This window comes from Mastigoproctus giganteus, chromosome 1 (assembly GCF_048544385.1).
Source record: "Mastigoproctus giganteus isolate SK-2022 chromosome 1, ASM4854438v1, whole genome shotgun sequence".
Taxonomy (NCBI): domain Eukaryota; kingdom Metazoa; phylum Arthropoda; class Arachnida; order Uropygi; family Thelyphonidae; genus Mastigoproctus; species Mastigoproctus giganteus.
The window spans coordinates 231,897,930-231,918,026 of record NC_143575.1 but is presented as its reverse complement, the minus strand read 5'-3'; the positions used below and the strand labels follow the sequence as shown (position 1 = coordinate 231,918,026).

General features: G+C 34.8%; 1 protein-coding gene across 1 annotated transcript in view; it reads left to right on the top strand.

Moving 5' to 3' along the window:
• Positions 1-20,097, top strand: part of LOC150091599 (uncharacterized) — a 118,593-nt gene that overhangs the window by 75,993 nt on the left and 22,503 nt on the right. Inside the window, exons 9-10 of the mRNA XM_090384815.1 lie at positions 3,368-3,526; positions 17,964-18,516. Coding sequence (XP_090240941.1) covers positions 3,368-3,526; positions 17,964-18,516 — 712 coding nt within the window. The remainder of the gene's footprint in view (positions 1-3,367; positions 3,527-17,963; positions 18,517-20,097) is intronic.

Sequence of the window (20,097 nt, the reverse complement as noted above, 5' to 3'; positions counted from 1 at the left end):
GTGCAACAGCATCAGTTGCTTTTCTGACATTAAGTATATGATATTGAAATTATTTTTTCGCATTCAGTTTCTTTGTAACTTCAACATAGTAGCCAATCAAACTGGTCAGACCAGAGTTTATTTGGTTTTTAGGAGCATTAGCAACTAAGGCCATATTGCTCCGGGATATGCGGTGGTCATTCCCTGACCTTTCTGCATCCTCCGTATTTGGTGGTGACGGGCTCGAATCCCGGTCTAATCAAGAAGCGTGTGCTACGCACTGCTGCTCCTTCCCACCTGGCTACGGAGGCGCCATCAGACCAGAGTACCCTTAACAAATCCATGCAATATAATTAGATGGTCCTGCATTACTTCTTTAATGAATGACTCCATTATTTTCCTCGAAACAGAAATTAGCTAACAGGTCTGTAATTACTCATGTCACCTTGTGATCCCCCTTTGTGAATTGGAGATAAATTTGCACATCTCCAGTCCACAGTGATCTCTTCGGAATCCAAGGATGCTCTCAAAATTATGGCTAAAGGTTTGCTTTACTGCCTTTGCTGTCTCCCTTAATATAATTGGATAGATCTCATCCATCCTGAATATCTTTTATGTCTGTCTGTCTCTTCCATCTGTCCATATATATCATCTCAACTCTTGCCGACCGGGCTAGCCGGGTAGGTAAAGTGCCTGCCCGGCAACCCAAAGGTCGCGGGTTCGATTCCCTCCTCGGGCTGGATATCACGATGGTGCCGAACCAACTGGTTGGTTGGATATCCCGGCCACGATACACGAAGGAAGCAAGAAAAAAACTGGTTCCTTTGTGTATTGATCACATCATACGAAATAAAAAAATAAAAATCTCAACTCTTAGTGGATAGATTTTCATGAAATTTTATATTTCGTTCATAAAGAAAGGTTTGTTGACCCATCCCAAATTTCAGTAAAATTGGACAAATAGAAATCCAGCAATTATTAGTATTTTTTTTTTTCATACAAATTATATGAAAAAAAAGTAAGTTTTTTGTATTCCATAGATTAAATGTAGTTTTAATGCAGTATTGTTAACTTTAGACAGTCCATGCGCACTTCATGTTTATTGTATGTAAGACTAAAAATGAATAGCAAGTGCTTAAAAAACGGTACTCACCTTGTATAAATCTGCAATAAATTTATTGGTAGATGGTGGTTAAATTTAGGTTGGAAGGTGCATTAAAAAGAACTAAGACGGAGAATGGGGTGAAAAATATTTTAAACAGATTTTAAAACGACCACAAGGAAGTAGAAATGCAGATCTCCAATCCTTGGTTGTCGTAAAGAGGTTAATGGACGCAAGTGAAAAAAAGATCGGTGATGCCAATTTCACTTGCGTCCTTTAACCTCTTTACGACAACCAAGGATTGGAGATCTGCATTTCTACTTCCTTGCGCTCATTTTAAAATCTGTTTAAAATATTTTTCACCCCATTCTCCGCCTTAGTTCTTTTTAATGCACCTTCCAACCTATATTTAACCACCATCTACCAATAAGTTTATTGCAGATTTATACAAGGTGAGTACCATTTTTTAAGCACTTGCTATTCATTTTTAGTCAGATTTATCACAGTATTATAAGATTACTATAATTTCATTGTTATGTAAGACTTGTGAACATGGTGTTGCTTGTAAAGAGATACATAATAGAGAGAGAAAAGAGGCATAAAAAAATATATGGGAGGAGAGTAATAAATATTGAACAGTTGTAATTAAATTGGATGGTTAAGCTTTGAGAATGATAAAATATAGGGCTTTGTTAACTATTCTATAAAGTTATAATCTTAGTAATAAATTAATAAGGAGTAACTACATTTACTTTTCACTTCAGTTAATTGAAGAAAAGAAAAAATTTATTAAATTTAAGAAAAAAATTCAAAAATGTGCTTGAATGTAATACACTGAGTACATTACCTGATTTGTAATGGAAGCATGTTATCAGATGTTAGACATTGCATAATAAGAAAAAGTTCAGTTGATATCACATTTTCAGCATATGTTTTATTGGGCTCTGGGAAGATTTTAAGATCAATCATAGTCTTCCCTGCCCCCGTTTTTGCAACCACTGAAATCTATTCATATAAATGAGAAAGTATATCTCATATTACTCTAGCAAAGTTGGATCAAGACCTATGTTCTGTTGATCCTTGGAAAAATTTCAAATCCAGTTATGATTTCACAGCCCTTATCCTCCCGCAATACACAAAAATTGGCATAAATGTGAAAGTATGTTTTCACATTAATTGACAAGAAAAATGTGGATTGCTACCAAATTTTAAATGTATATTCTTTTGTTCCCTGGGATCATTCTAAGTTTAATTCTGATTTCATAACATTTCCTTCCCAGTTTACCCTAAAGAAATGGAAGAGTTTGATCTATTTCAAAATTTCGATGATCACTTTAAATAATTTTAGGAATATTCATAACAAATTTTCATGTTTGATGGGTTGACTAATTTTGTTAAAATCTTGAATTATTACTATTTGCTATAATGTGTCTGAAATGTAATGCACTTAAACATTAACTAACTTGTTTATGTTTAGCTTCAACAATTTCTGTTCCACCTTCCTCTCAGTTTGGTGCCTCCGTAGCCAGGTGGGAAGGAGCAGCAGTGCGTAGCACACGCTTCTTGATTAGACCGGGGTTCGAGCCCGTCACCACCAAATACAGAGAATGCGGAAAGGTCAGGGAATGACCACCACATATCCCGGAGCAATATGGCCTTAGTTGCTAATGCTCCTAAAAACCCAACAACAATTCACAATTCCTCTCAGTTTTCACAAAATCATTTAGCTTCCTGTTAGAATTTGATAAACTTCTGGCATCCCTTTCTGTGAAGATTTCCTCATGTGTAACTGTATATGCAAAATACCTATTCAGTTTGCTAGCAACCTGAACAGGATCATCAACAGTTAAGCCATTGGTATTTAGTGGACAAGTGTGATTCATCCCCTTTCTTCTAGTATTCATATACATAAAGAAGTTTATTGTTTTTTCCTTGCATTCTTTGCCAAAGACTTTTCATAAACTGCCTTAGCTTGTCTAATTTTCTTTGTGACTTGATTGCAGACTGGTTTATATCTGCTGTAAGCTTCTGTATTAGCTGTTCATCTTTCAGTGGATTTTATTGACAATGAGATTTTTTAAAGTGTCGGTTACACATATTAAATGTGAATGTTTTGTGCAGTTAGAGAGTGGAAAGACAAAGGAAATTTTTTTTTTTTTGTGGGTATAAATTGTATAGTCAGCATACTGTGATTTCTTTATATATATATATAAATAATTTATTTTAGATCAAAACATGCAATTATGCTTTAGTAACATACTGAATTTTTTTTTTTTGTTGATATAGACATCAAAGACAGTTGATCTGTTCACTTTACCGAGCCCTTTTCTTTTGAACTTTGAAGAGATTTCAATGGCAAAAAAGATGAAACAAGATAATTATCAGTCATATATAGCTACTAATCATCATTTATTGTTATTTGATGATAGATATCCTTTATTTCCTGTGAGTATTAACTGATATGAGCAATTTTTCTTAAGTGCTACATTATCATATTAGAGTGATGGTGCATTGAATTCTTCAATAATTTATATCTTTTTTTTGAAGAATATTTAAATTTTTTGTTTGAAGAACCTACTTTTCTTTTGATGTTAGTTAAGTTATTGAAGTTCCATTGTTTTAAAATTAGTGCATTGGAAGTTTATCATATGCTTTTATCATGGGAAGTCTAAAGTGCTATGTTCCTTGGATTTACATATATTAAAAGAACATAAGTAATTCCAAGTTGCAGATTATTTTTCGCACATTTCTTTTTCACAGATATTCACAGGTAAGTTGAGTTTTGTAAATGTCACACTCCAAAAAAGGGTAATGCATAATAGAAAGGAATTAAATGAAACCATAACAAGAAATAATATTATAGACTAGTATAAACTTATTTGTAATTCAGGGATTCTGTGTGTCACCTAAACTTAGTGAACATTTCATAAGATAGAGCAAATTTATAGTGCTATCTTTATTATCTGTTAATATCATTGTAATAACACATTGTTTGAGATAATATTAATCCATTAGGGGTGGCACCCCAAAGTGTAGCAAAAATGGTAGTGAGTTACCTCACAGGGGTCCAACTTTCTTTTTTTAATTTCTGGGTTTATGGTTTCTGGTTTCTTTCTAATATGGGTTTTTTGAATTCTGTTTAAACAATGCCAATATTTCATCTTTTATTTATGGATTGCAGTACTTATGTGTGTGCTTTTAAGGTTTAATAAAAAATTAAAATTTTAAAATATGTTATTTGTTTTACATCTTTTATTTTCAAAAAAAAAATAAATAAAAAAAAACATTTTAGACCTAAAATAGAAACATCAGTGTCTTATTCTCTTCCATTTTCCCCATTTAAAAGACTGTTAAGCCTGGATATATTTCTGCTTTTATATTTATGTATTTATAGTACAGGATATCTATAAATTATGCACCTGATTATGAAGTTAGATTAAAATTTTATTGTAAAATGGTTTGTTGCACTTAATAAATCAACTCAAAGAATTTCTTATCACAATTTCTTAACACACAACTGCACTTTAGTAAATCTCTACATGGACACCTTTGGTAGCATGTAGAATGTCAAGATGGTTGCCGATTTCATTCTAGGTGTTTTGAAGAATATCGTGAGAAATGAAGTCACTGCCTGTTAAGTCCAGTCTTAACTCTGTGACATTGTGAACTCTTTGTGTATACACCTTATCATTTATATAGCCCTATACAATGAAATCCATAGGATGTGATATCTGGGGAACAAGGAAGCCAAGCAATGGGACCATCTCAGTTGATCCATTGGTTAGAAAAATTTTTATTGAGGCAATTCTGCACATGCAAGCTGAAGTGTGGTTGTACCCCATTTTGCTGACATGTGGCTGCATAACTTCCAGCCAAGGTGCAGCATACAATTTGAGCATATCTAGGTAATTTGCAGAGTTCACAGTGTTTTTGTGAAAGAAAAATGGCCCAATCACTTGGCCAAAGGATAGTGTGCACCACACACATTTACCTTGTGGCTATCATGCTTGTGTTCACAAACTGAGTGGAAATTTTCAGATCCTCATATGTGACAATTGTGTCTGTTAATTTTACCAGACAAGTGTAATGTTGTTTCATCACTGAAAACAACATTTTCCAGAAAGTGCTCATCTTCATCTATATGGTTGAAAATGTGAACAGTAAATTCCTCTCATTGTGGTTTGTCGTAAGGCTTGATTTGCACTTTTTAAGCATGTAATCACCCTGTGCAATGTTGCTCGCAGTACTTGTAGCTGCAGGTTTGCCTGGCAGATAGATTTCTTAGGACTTTGTAAGACTTCCACACTTCCTAAATTTCTGAAACTTTATCTGGAGATATACTAGGTCAACCTGCTCTTTTCTTGTGAAGCACTCTACCAGTTTCTTGAAACTGTTTCACCCATCACCTCATTGATTCCATTGATTCTGGAATACCCATTGAAAATGTCTCATTACAGTCACTGGAGATTTGGTATCCCACAGCTGCAACATGCATACGGTTTCTCCTGCACTTTTAATGCTGTACAGTTGCAATGCTTGCTGGGATCAAGGCTGCCAACCACGTGAGAAAAAACTCAGTGATGCAATTTGATAATTGCAGAAAACCATTTTAAGATATCTATTAGAATAAAATTTTAATCAAGCGAATAATTTATAGACATCTTGTATATAATACATATTATGTATATATATTGTGTATTATGTATTTATTTTATAATAGTTATATTTGTAAAATAATAAGAGGAGTTTACCTCAATATAGTACGTAGAACACTTCCGTATGATACCCTCCAGAAATTAAAACGGGAAAAACAAAAAAATCGACAACTTACCGGTACATTACAGTTAAATATAAATAATAAAATAATTAAAAAACCAATTTAAATTTAAAACAATTAAAAATCAAATTAACGCAATTAAAAGAATCTAACGAAAATATTCAAACGATTTTCCTTCCTGAAGCTGACGACGCTTTTCGACATATGTCGTGATCACAGAATGAAAATTCATTCCTGTGATCACGACATACATATATATATTTATTTAATATATTAGCCATTTTTATTTTCAGATTTATTTCAAATTTATTTTATATTTGGCACAGTGCACAAAATTTGAAATTAAATATCTTGCTTCCTGCAGTATAGCAGCCATCTTGAAAGAATTTCAGGTTTTGTTTTCCTGTCTTTACTATGCGAAAACAATCTTTCAAACACTACTAAGGTAAGACTGTAGATATTTCTTGAACTAGTAGGAGAAGAAAAACAAGTAATCTGAAACTATAAATTAAAAAAAAACATATCATATATATATATACAGGAACTCTCTGACTTACATAATACTTGACTTACGGAAATTTGACTTTACGCAAGTTTTTGCCGGCTGGTGCAAACTTAAAAAAATCATGGAAACGTGTTTTGCATCCCATAGGAATAAATGGAGGTATCGTGAAAATATCGTAATGTGAACCCAATAGCACAGGTTTTTTTTTTTTTTTTTTTTTTTTCTCTTGTAATTTGTTCCAAGTCCTTGTAATGTGAAAATTTAGCTATATTACTAAGCTATTTATCTCTTTAAAAGGTTATTTATAATGGAAATTGCACTATCCTTTCATCGTTATCATATGTTCTGTTATAAGAATCAATTTTTGAACGCCTTTGTGATAATTTTCAAAAACACATTTCTGGAGGTCATGACCATGAAACAATAAAAACAATTTGCACTTTCCGGTTTATTGGGCTTTTCTGTTATGCATCTAATTATAAATGGGTAGTAAACTCAATCTTATTGCATTTGCAATAATACTGATAATTGGAATTGTGTGGGTTTTTGCGCTATTATGGCGAAATGTGTTCCCCTTCACTGAAATCTTCAATCATATAAAAAACAAATTTTCAGAATTCTCTTAATTCCTATGTGACCAATGAAAAGTGCAAGTGGTGGTAGTGCTTGGAAACAAAACAAAATTGATTTAGAAATGAAGATGAAAATGATTACGAAGTATGAAGCAGGACAAAGTTTGTCATCTATTGCAAGGGAATTAGGTCTCGGCACTTCAGCGGTGAATGCTATATTAAAGGACAGTGCACACATAAAAGAACATGTTAAAGGATCAACGCGCTTAAGATCAACAGTGATCACAAAACAGTGTTCAGGTGCTATATCGAAGATGGAACAGCTGTTAATAATATGGATGGAAAATCAGATTCAGAAGCGAGTACCCCTGAGTCTAATGACCATTCAAGCAAAAGCAACAAGTATTTCTAAAGATATTAAGGATAAGTATGGTGAACCCCAACCCAAGTTCGTGGCAAGCAATGGGTGGTTTAATAGGTTCAAGCATTGCGCTGGTTTCTACAACATTAAAGTATGTGGTGAGGTCGTGAGTGCCAATTCTGCAGCTGCAGAGAAATTTTGTGACGTGTTGGAAAAAATTATTGATGAAGGCGACTATTTAACGCAGCAAATTTTTAACATTGACGAGACTGCTCTGTATTGGAAAAAAATGCCAGATCGAATATACATTGCCAAAGAGGAAGATACAATGCCAGGTTTCAAGGCGTCAAAAGATAAGGCTTAAGATCTCTTGCCTGGGGCTAATGCAGGGGGAGATTACAGATTAAAACCACTGTTTGTGTACCAATCTGGAAATCCTCGTGCATTTAAGGGCATCAATAAAGCCACCTTACCCATGCATTTCTGATCGAACCAGAGAGCATGGATAACAATATCTCTCTTTGAGGATTAGTTTAAATGCTGCTTCATTCCCGAAGTTGGAAAATATTGTAAAGATAATGACATTCCTTTCAAGATTTTGCTTCTATTAGAAATGAAGCTCCTGGACATCCTCGCATCTAGATGATTTCAATTTGAACGTGAGAGTCATATTTCTACCTCCAAACACGATTTCACTCATCCAACCTATGGATCAGGGTGTTATTTTGAATTTAATTTATTTAATATTATTAGCCATTTTTATTTCAGGTTTATTTCATAATTTATTTGTATCTCATAGACGATGAGAAAAATTTTATGTTAAAAGACTTTTGGAAATCTTACAATATTTACCACTCCATCTTAAACATTAATAAGGCCTGGGTAGAAATTACTAAAAGTTGTTTAAATGGCTCATGGAAGAAAATATGCCCACAAAAAATATGTAAAGGTTGCAGAGCTACTTCAGTTGGAGGTTGATGCCAAAAACGAGTTAATAGAGGAACAAGAGAAGGAATTATCTAACGAAGAACTTATTGACTTGAAGGCAGCAATAGTGAAAGAAGAAAATGCTGACGAAGCTCAAGATGAAGCAAATGAAGAGCCGAGACACTTCATCACCAGAGAGATGGCAATGCCAAGGTTTGAGAAGATGGATCCTGAGAGTGAATGATTCTTAAAAGTTAACAGAGGGATGAATGATATGCTTGCTTGCCACAAAGAAATCTATGATGAAAAGAAAAAAGCCACCGTCCAGTCATCCATTAATATGTTCTTTCCTAAGGTTGAGCAGCTGACCCCTTCTAAATCTCTACAGCCCTCAACCTCCTCATCGGCGTACTTATCAGCTGGAGACGTCGATTCTGGCAATGATGCTTGAGAGGTAAAACTTACTGACATTATGCCTGTCTCCTCTTTTATTTTGTAATTTTATAATTTTGAAATTTTTTTGAATTGCACGCTTCTGTAATTTTTCCTGTGCATGAGATAAAAAATTTAACAAATACAATAAATAATTCAATTTACATGTTCATCAAACATTTCTTTTTTGATTCAATCAATTCAGCGAGCACAGTTGCGAGTGCTACACAAGAATGGGGGAAATTACCCGACTTACATAAAATCCGACTTATATAGCGTTCCATGGAACGCAACCCTTACGCAAGTCGGGGAGTTCCTGTATATATTCAGTATCAATAACTATTTCTGTAGCTACCAGAAAAGTGTCAGGTTCTCACATGCAATTTCTCTATGAAAATTTTAAAAAAATCACTTTAAAAACTATTGTAGTAGAAGTTTAACAATATTTAGAAAAGTAAAAAATTTTTCTACCTCCAATGATTAGATTTGTAATCATTGAATGATGGTTTACAAGGGAACATTATTTTCGAGGGTCACTTCCTGCTACCACTGAATTATTGTTGAGGTAATTCATTGAAATGTTTATTACTTAACTTGCATATTTAGTTATGCTTCTGCAGGGTAACAAATAAGCCATGAACAAATTTTGATAACTAACAATCTACAATGTGCTGCCACTTATTAGGTACACCTACCTAGTAGCGAGTTGAGCCTCCTTTAGCCTTCAAAACAGCCTGAATTTGTCTAGGCATGGATTCAACAAGATGCTGAAAACGTGCAGGAATGGAGTACCATGCAGACATGAGTGTGTCATGCAGTTCCTTGAGATTTGACGGAGGTGTAAGCCTGCAGCGAACAGCTCATCCCAAAGATGTTCAATAGGATTGAGATCCTGGGGACTGAGCGGGCCATTGCAGCAAAAAAAAAGTCATTGTCATCTTCCTGGAACCATTCCATAGTGATTCAGGCTTTGTGCACCAGTGCATTATCCTGCTGGAAGTAACTATCTGACTGAGGATATACTCTCAACACGAATGGATGCACTTAGTCAGCAATGATGTTTAGGTACGATGTGGCATTCAGACATGAATCTATGGGTATCAATGGACCCAACGTATGCCAAGAAAACATACCCCACAGCATAACACTGCCCCCACCACCTTGCACAGTAGTCATCAGACATGACAGATCCATGGATTCATGTTGTTTTCGGGAAATTCTTAGCCTTCCATCAACATGATGCACCAGGAACTTCAACTCGTCAGACCAAGCATCTGTTTTCCAATCCTCGATAGTCCGGTGCTGGTGTTGCTGTGCCCACAGGAGGCATGCTCTCTTGTTCTTCATTGATAACAAAGGTACACGATGTGGCTGTCGGCTGTTGTAACCCATTCGAGACAAAGTGCGACTAGTGGTCTGTTGTGATATTTTGTTCTGCGCACCAAGGTTGTATTCTGATGTGGTGTGCGACATTGTGTCCTGTCTGTTTGCTTGCACAATTCTAGCCATCCTCCTCTGACCTCTCTTGTCAGCAAACAATTTTCTTCCACAGGAGTGCCATTGAGAGGATGTTTTCTGTTCGTTGCACCATTCCTGATACACCCTTGAAACTGTGGTGCGTGGAAAGTTCAGGAGAACTGTCGTTTCAGAGAGGCTTTGTCCAGCATGTCTTGCACCTACTACCATGCCATGTTCGAAGTCCATTAGATCACTCCTTTTCCCCATTCTTGCTACTGTTTGTGCACTTAACTGATACTAGAAAGGTTATTCTGCTGCATTTATATCCACAACTGTGGTCACGTGACTTGCAACGTTGTGGGACAAACCATTTGTGTGCACAGCGGGGGATGTACCTAATAAAGTGGCAGCACAGTGTAGTATACATTATTAACACCTGTCTGTATACATTTTTCCACAATTCATCTTTGAATTTTGCATCTGCAAAGACAGATTGTGTGCATCATTTAAGATGTTGATGAGTAATTGGGTTTTATATTATTAACCAGAATTAATTTTAATTTATAATTACAAAATTAACTGATTGATGTTTTTTTTTTTTGCCATGTTGTGATATGGCTAGGCCACTTATATATATGGCAGCAGATTCCAATCGGAGTACAGTCTGTCCTCGTATAGCACGATAGTTGTGTTCCTAGAAACCCTTGTGCAATGCAAAATCGTGCAATATAAACAACAGGCCCTATGGGAAAAGTGGGGTTAGGTGCCGACCACCCAAGATTGAACACACATTTGAAACCAAAACATTACCAAACACAATAAATAATTGGGTAATTTTAATCGTTATAAAATACTTACGTATTTTATAATGATTAAAATACTTAATAAAAAATATATTTTTTTATTATAATGTAATAAATAATAAAAAATATTTTTTTATTATTTATTATATTATAATAAAGTATTTTTAATACTAAAAAGTATTTTTTACGAATAAAATACGTATTTTATTCGTAAAAAATTTATTATATTAAATAAAATAGTCGTAATAAAATGCTTACGTATTTTATTACGACTATTACGTAATAAAATATTGCTAATGCTTTTGCTTCTATCGTAAGCAAACTTGTTTTTTGTTTGATTTTCTATCCAAACAGATAGAAAATCGAAAAACAGATAGAAAAGACAGCCGTTCCATCTCTTCCAATTCTTGTGTCTTAATCTAATGGATTTTAATTACACTTTGAGTTGTTCCCGCTATGAAAGTTGTTTTATTTTCTCCGCATTCTTTGTAATTCTCGGCGTTGCCTCATTTAGGTCTGTAGCACGTGCAATACCACATGGTCTTTCATTTCGCTCAAAGCGTTTCACAATTTCATATTTTTTCTCTATCGACAGAGGCGGACTGGCCATAAGCCTTATCCGGCAAATCCCGGTGGGCCGGAGGCCGGTGTGATTTTGGCCATAAACCGTAGTATGAAGCCACTATAAATTTTCCCGGGTAAGAATTTTTGACTCAGTCCGCCTCTGTTTATCGATATTGTTTTCTTTTTCTCTCTGAATCTGCAGTGTCTTCGCCAGGACGCTTCCTTTTCACACCTTTTAAGTATTTTACTCATTTTTAAAGCACAATTACAAAACGAGGAGGCACGCTTAATACACATAAACAAAGCTGCGCGCGTGTAGCAACTGAATAAACAACACCGTAAAGGCCGAGATACACTATTAACACCTCACATTTTACTAAAGCACATTTCTAGAGGTTACTACCATAAAACAATAAAAACAATTTCCAGTTGCGTTTCTGCTAGTGGAATCTGTTATAAACTGGTCGTAAACTCGATCTAATTGCAAATTATCGATAGCTGGAATTGTGTGGGTTTTTACGTTATTATGGTGAAATGTGTTTCCCCTTCACTGATATAAAACACATAAATACATTTTCAGAATCTTCTTCGTTCCTATCGTGTTGCGTTCGGTTGGAGTGATTCCACGTTCGACTGCCATTTCTTGTAAACACAAAGGCGAATCGTGCATAAGCGAATTCGGTTCGTGTTATATAAGATAACGTTCCCCTATTTATAAATCGTGTATGATCGAATTCGTGTAATGTAAACACGTGTTATACGAGGACCGACTGGATTATAAGCAACTGAGCAAGGAGTAGTGTAGTGTGGTATATTGATTAAATGTTTCATTATATATTTTGCTGCTGTATTTTGGTATATTTGACAAAGTAAAGCAGTGAATGTTGAATTTCTTCTCCTGTCCCATTTATCTATTTTTAAAATTCTTTTGATACAAAAAAATAACAAAACAAAACTAAATAAAAATTGAAATAAATGAGTGAGTAATGTAAATGAGAAAGCTTATCACCAGAAATAGTGTTTACTAATTAAATAAATTAACCATTGAACATTGTATGCTGCAGTGTTGCTTGCATTTTAATAGTCATCCTTCCTGGCATTCTTTTTCTTTATATTAAATGTGACTGCACTTTGGAAAATTCATTTCTACCTTCACAACATATTAATGTAGCTTGAGTACAGAGTCACCATTGTAGAGCTGTATTTTCCCTTTAACTGTATAACAGTTGGTTAAAGACTGTTTTGAGCAATGTTTGATTTATGAACATAAAATACAGCAAGACACCTATGTTTGTGCACACAGTTGTATGCATTGTCTCCCCCACACCCCCATTAATGCATAATTTCTAGGATTACTTTTCCTTTGGTCATAGCCTGTGTTCTTAAATCTGTTCTTACATGTTTCCTCCGTCTTGATATTTATTTTTTTCATTGGCTAACTCCTTGTTCAATATGCTATAATGTAGTAAATTATGAATTCCTTTTTTAACAGTCTGCAAACCAAAAAAAAAAAAAATTAGTAGATCTGTGTTATATGCTCTTTTTATATACATTTTATCTATAAAAAGAGCATGAGTTTTGAAAAAAAAGAAGAAGAAAATAGGCAACTCCACCATCAAACCTCGTTTTAAAAAGGTTTGATGTTGCAGTCCCATTTTCCAAAGCTTAGTTCTCAATATTGCATGAACAAAAATGAAACTCATTTAATCCTGTAGCAGGCTCATTGTTGAACCCAGTTCACTACAGTAACTAAAATTTAAATATTAAAATATTTATTAGAACTATGTCAGTTTGAATTTTACTGTGCCTCCAGTACAGCCTTCAGTTTTAATCTGCAATGATTATTTTTTTAATTGGAAACATATAACAGAAAAATTCCTGAAGAATTCGTGTTAATATACAAAATTAGCCATGTTCCCACTCTACATTTTGAAAAAAAATTCACTGATGTTTTTTTAGAAAATGGTGTTTTTGAATCATTTTCAAATGCTGATTTCAAAAATGACTTCCATTTGTTTCCATCACATCATGTTTCTCCAAAGATCACAAAATAAAATTTGATTTTTCACAAATTTTTATTAATTTTGGCAGAATTTGTGCACTGAAATTAAAGTCTGGTAAAAGTAACATTTTGCTACTTTTACCAGACTTTGTATTTAAATACATGTTGAAAACACTATTAAAAAGGGCAGTATGGTAAAAACTCCATGAAACGCTCACCTCTGATTTTAAAAACTGATGTATAATGGGTCAAATTTTTTGTTTCTTTGATTTTCTTGCAGATCCTTCTACTTTACATTTCCTCTTCAGTATCCAGCAGTAGTGAGTCATCATGTTGACATTCCATCTTCCCTGTTACCTCATCTCCATGTCTTGAATGCCCTGGTGAAACCTCTCATCCAGTTCTTCACTAACATTTCCTAGATATTCTGGGAAGTAGTTGATGTGGAATGTAAAAAAAAATACACCTTAACACTCATTTTGCAGCCCAGCTTCTTGTAGTTTGCCAGTATATTTTCAATTATATTTTTGTAGTCTGGATCTTTGTTGTTCCCTAAGAAATTCTCAACAAGAGATCTTAAGTTAATCCATGCCTGTTTTCTCTTTTATTCATACTTCCCTCAGAATCTTGGTCCCCTCATTAGTTTGCAAATTTGAAGTCCAACAAAAATACTTCATTTTAGCTTCTCTTGGGTGATTGATGGGAATTTAGTACAAAGGTAGTTGAAGCAGGGACCTTCTTGAGGTAAAGCTTTTATAAACTGTTTCATCAAACCCAGTTTGATGTGCAGTGGTGGAAGGAGGACAGTTTTGGAGTCTACCAGTGGTTTATGAACTATGCCTGACTGAAGAAAGGCTTAAGTTCTGCAAATTGCAGTTGCTGGGCACTAGGCACCTGCAAGGCAATCTGATTGAGGTGTATAAGATCTTGAATGGGTTGAGCAGGCTCAGTGCCGATGGGATTTTTTCTCTTGCTCAGATTATAAACCTGAGGGGACATAAATTCAAACTGAGGAAAGACAGTTGTAGAATAGATGTGCGGAAGTTTGCCTTTAGCCAGCGGGTAGTTGACTGCTGGAACAAACTTCCATCTGTTGTTGTGGAAGTTGATAGCTTAAATAAATTCAAGGCAGAATTAGACAAACATTTGGAATGAATGGATCGGTGAAATGGGAAGGTTTTCTTCGTTCTTTCATCCAGACAACAAACTGCCCCCTTTGGCCAGACCTTGACAGTGCTTACTCCTTGCCCGAATCTCCCATTCACATAAAAAGCAAGCCATTTTTGTGTAAGCCAGATTGCTATCCAAGTAATATGCTTATCACTTTAAAGTCAGCACAGACCCACTAACCATGTTCTTCATACTTAATATTTGTCAACAACTTCAAGTTCTTATATGCATCTTTCATTTGCCTAGAGTGAGCTTTTGGAATTGACCCATATTTATTTGTATTGTAGAAAACACACCTGAGTTAATAAAAAGTCTTCACTGTGTAGGATTGTAACTAATTCCTAAATAGTTCATCTAGTAATTTATATTACTGCAAAAAAAATCATAGAATCATCCTCAGAATAGTAAGGGGACTAGTTCTCATTCTCTGTGTCTGTACCATGAGAAAATGTCCCATGTGCTAGAATATTTTTTGATTTAAGTCTATAACCAAGGAGTTCTGCAGATTCCTTTAATAAATTTAAATCTCTTACCAGATCATTGAGTTCATGCTATGAAAACAATTGAGGGCAGGACTCAGTGTCACCTGGCATGCAGACTTCAGTTTCATCTTCTGAAGCTTCACTTTCAGCACTCTTTCCTACTTCATTCTCCAAAATAAGTCATCAGGTTATCTCCATGTAGGACTGGCCTAATGGCATATTCCATACCAAGCAAAAGTAACAGTAATCACAGTGATTTGTAGGTACCCACCAAATCATGGGAATTTCAAATTGCATAGGCTTCTTTTTATCATTTTTCCACAATCTCAGTGCTTCAACAAAGGTTCACCAAACTTTAAATGTGAGCCTATTGTTTATCATGGCCACCAAGTTTCACTGTAAAATAAGCAAAATACACTTTTTTTTTTTTTTTTTTTTTACAAATTCTGTAATATCTTGTCTTTGCTTGATAACTTCTACAACTATAACAAAATGAGTTTGAAATAACTACATATATAACAAAATAAGAATAATAATAACTAGGAGGCTCCGCCCCTTGCTCGCTTTGCTTGCCAACTCCCGTGTATGCTTTTCTATGTAATGTGTAGAGGTATGATGGAGTAAGTCAAATCTTTTCTACATAAAAGTCACACCTGTCAAAATGCACTAATTGATATCTAATCAGGAATGACCCATGTAATTATTTATATGCATTTACATAGGTCATTTAGGAAAAGGCCTGGTAAAAATTCAGATCTTGGGTACTACTCCATACTTCGACTAAAAGTTAGGAAGAAGGCAGTGATTGGCAGGTGCCACTCGCTGTTTAGCTCTGCCTCCCTTTCCTCTTAGTTTGACATATCTAGGATGTTTATCCCCCCCACTTGCCGCTGTTTAAAAATCGGGAACTCGTTTTCCGATTTAAAATTTTTAAAAGCCCCCCCCCCTCCTTGACGACACAAAACAATCTAAAACAAAATGCATTCCCAATAATTACCCAATCACAGAACTCTACTATACAATCACTCCATTCAACGACCACGTCCACTGAGCAAAGACAAGTGGTACCCAAATAACAGATTTTAGCCAAGACCTTTTGCTCGGGTTCCATAATGCATGAGGAATATTGTTGCATCCGAAAGAGCAGGACTAAAATATTTAACTGAAATATTTACAAACTATACAAATGTTTAAAATATTAACAAAATACTAAACTATTTACAAATATACAATATTCATTAATATACAAAAAACGTTACAATGGAACATCAAATGTTAGACAGTGAAGCACATAGTAGTAGTAATAATGGAGGCATGTGATGCAAAAAAGCAAGTGTATGTAGCATCAGCTAAAAAAAAAAAACAATTTCACACATCCATTCCCTCTAAAAGTTTGTCCAGTTCCTCCTTAAATTTATTTAAGCTATCAACTTCCACAATGACAAATGTAAGCTTGTTTCAGCAATTAACTGCTCGCTGGCTAAAGGCAAATGATCTGAGCAAGTGGAAGAATCCCATCAGAATTCAGTGTGCTTAACCCATTCAAGGCCTTATATACCTCAATCAGATCACCTTGCAGGTGTCTAGCCTCCAGCTGCTGCAATTTGCAGAACTTAAGCTTTTCTTGGTAAGAGAACCCCTTTGTTCCCCTCACCAATCTTGTTGCCCTTCTCTGTACATGCTCAAGCAACTCAGCATCCTTCCTAAAATGAGGGCTCAGACCTGTACGCAATACTCAAGGTGTGGCCTGACCATTGCCTTACACAAAGGGATAATCACTTCCTTTTCCCTACTAGCAAAATTCCTGTATATCATTGACAATACTCCATGACCTGCTCTGGCAGCTGTCTACATTGCTCAGAAAACTTCATATCTGACTGCACAATTGCTCCCAGATTTTTTTAATTTTCTACCACCTAGTGATGTTTCTCTGGGATTACTTCTACCCATATGCAGTACTTTGCATTTGTATGCACGAGGTTAGTGAATGTTATGCAGACAGTTGTCAATTATTAATTTCATTTGTAGCGACGTAATTGTCTCGCCCTCTTCTCCCAATGGCTTGAATAAATATCACTAGGAGGAAAACTTTAATGTTTAGAGAGATAATAACAAAAATTTGAATAACTGCGTAACTTTTACAAATATAACAAAATAAGTTCGGATTGTTTAAACCCTTGTGTGAAGACTTTTGCTCACTTTTCAGCACAAGTTTGACACTGACCTCAAAAATAAACTGTATTCACACTTATAAACGCTGCTGCATGGAGCTCTCAAGGTCAAGAAGCAAATGACTGAAGGCAGTGTTGGCAATGTGTGAAGATTTAGTGTACAAATTCACAGCATTTACTCCTAACTTAATACATTCAATAATACAACTCGCAACATCAACTTAAGTGATTAAAAAAAAAAATGGTATGTGTTAGAAAAAAAATAACAAATAACATTTCTGAAATTGGCATAAAAAACAGTTAAAAATAGCTGTTAGTTTACAGACTTTGAAAACCATGCTAATTGGTGTTATTTTTCCCCATAGAGTTTTGGGTAGGAAGTGATGTTGTTAGAAAATAATAATTTTGTTTCAATAGCAACACTTTTTATTAAAGATATGTTTTTCATTATTCATTATGGTATTGGAATAAACGATGGAAGTATGAAGTGTACCCAATTTAGACCACATCATGTTTTTTTTTTTTCTTTCAGATACATTACATAATGCAACAGTGTGTCTGTTTTTATGACTTTTTTGGCATTCACACTAATTTATAGACATAATTTATGTCTATAAATTATGTTGCCCAATATTAATGAACATATTTTGTTTTGCAGGTTATGTCATGGAATCATATGTTAGAAACACTTCCTGTATATTGTGATAGCACAGTTTTCAAAAACAGTCACGTGTCTTCAGAATTGTTATTTTTATTGGCAACTCAGGACTCACAGAATATAGCTTTGTTTCACTTAAAAAAAGATGCATCTGAAGTTCAACCAGTTTCACTATCTATGCCATTTCATCTTTCTCAGCCTACAGATTTTGCACGCAATCTAAATTTAAATGGTGTCACTATACATGACAGCATTTTATCAAGACTTTCTTTTCCACTTGTTGGAATTTGTAATGTACCCGATGAGAATTTTCAGCAGTTTACAGTTCTGCAGATGACTTCAGTGGGAGATATATTTTACCAGACATATAAATGCATTTCCTCCCAAGGACAGGAAGAGAAATCATACAAAGTTGGACCTGCATGCACATTGCTTCCTTCAGAAAGTCTTCTTCCAAATGTCAAAGAGTGGCTTAATTTAGCTGTAATTAAAACATATGGTTCTGAAAGAATGAATGAATTAGAAACAGTAGACTTATCCTTGGAATTTTCTGGTAAGCAGTATTATAGATTGATTTTTAAATATAAAATTTTATGAATAAAGTGTGTTCTGGCTGATTTCTGTTAGTTATTATAAGAAAGAAACTAATATGTAGGTGTGTTTCTATTGACTCCTTGAACATTTATCACTTATACTTTGGCATTTAATTTTGTGCATTAGATGTTTATTTTGTGTGTTGGGAGAGGGGTAGGGGGAATTTCATTCTGAGTGTGTAAAAAGCCTTCACATTTAAGCACATTGGTTTTAGCTACCACTATACCAAATCATGTGGAAAAAGCCTGGATTCAATTCCCCGTTGTTGGCAAAACAAAGACACAAAATACTGGAAGTGCTGAAATAAATAAAAAAGAACAACTGGCTTTTATAGAAGGAAATAATAATAAATGTGGTGCTTAACTTCATTGAAACATTTTGATTTTTAAAAATGTTGCAGTTATAATTTCTGTGTGTGACTCTTTGGTGATAAAAAAGGAATGCCAATGATCCACCTCTTTTTATTATGGAGGTGGAGGAACATGTTCCCAACCCACATATAAACCAAATAAAAAAAGAGATAGGTGAATGGCATTCCTCTTTGTCTACACCATATGTCTTCAGCCCAACAAAGACACCTCATGATTAACTCTGATTTAATACACTCCTTTGCAGACCCCTTCATATGACTGGGTAAATACTAACGGTATTTGGAGGCTGTACCTACTTTCAAGCACAGTAGTTTTTTCTGATGCTTCTTTTGTAATATCAGTATCATTTATCTTACCATTCCCAGTTTTGCTAGCACAGTATCCTACAGCTCAAAAGTGAAGGCCAGTACAAAGTACGAAGTGCATCAAAATGTTTGGGGACTGAACTAATATTTCTAAAATGATGAAGCTTGCTGGTTGTTTGGATTGATCTCCTTCAAAGTAGTTTTTTTGATGTATACACCAGTTTCAACAATTATGCAAATTTTGGAGGCATTCTTAATAGGCTTCTTTTGGATTTGCTAATAGCATCTCTGCTGTGTTCTCAATAATTTTTTTCAGTCATTGTAAATCTGTGACCTTTCAAAGAGGCTTTAAGCCTGAGAAACAAAGGGGAAAAAAAAAAAATCACACAGAGTTTGGTGGATGGGGGAACCACAGTGGTGGAGTGATTCCCAAGTTCTTGAATGGAAAAGAGCCAAGTGTGTTGAGGCATCATCACGGTGCAAGTACCAATTAACCCGAAACCTACTTTTTTGTTAATTTTCTCCAAAGCATTGTGCTTTGGAGAAAATTATACTAGAGCTGCTTTGTAGTGTTGTGGTTAATTGTTTGACCATGCAGGACAAATTCATAATGAAAAATGCCCTATGAGTCAAAAATATATGATAAGCATGGTCTTCACATATGATTACGATTGTCTTGCTTTTTTGGGTCTTGGAGAAGACAGATTCTTCTTTCCATTGAGAGGACTGGATCTTTGTTTTTGGGTCACACCTTTACACCTGCAGTTTGTTACCAGCAATAATGGAAGAAACAAAGCATGGGTAAGCAGTAGCGCATTGACAAAGGTTTTGACTTTCCATTCTCTGTGATCATTAGTGAGGATG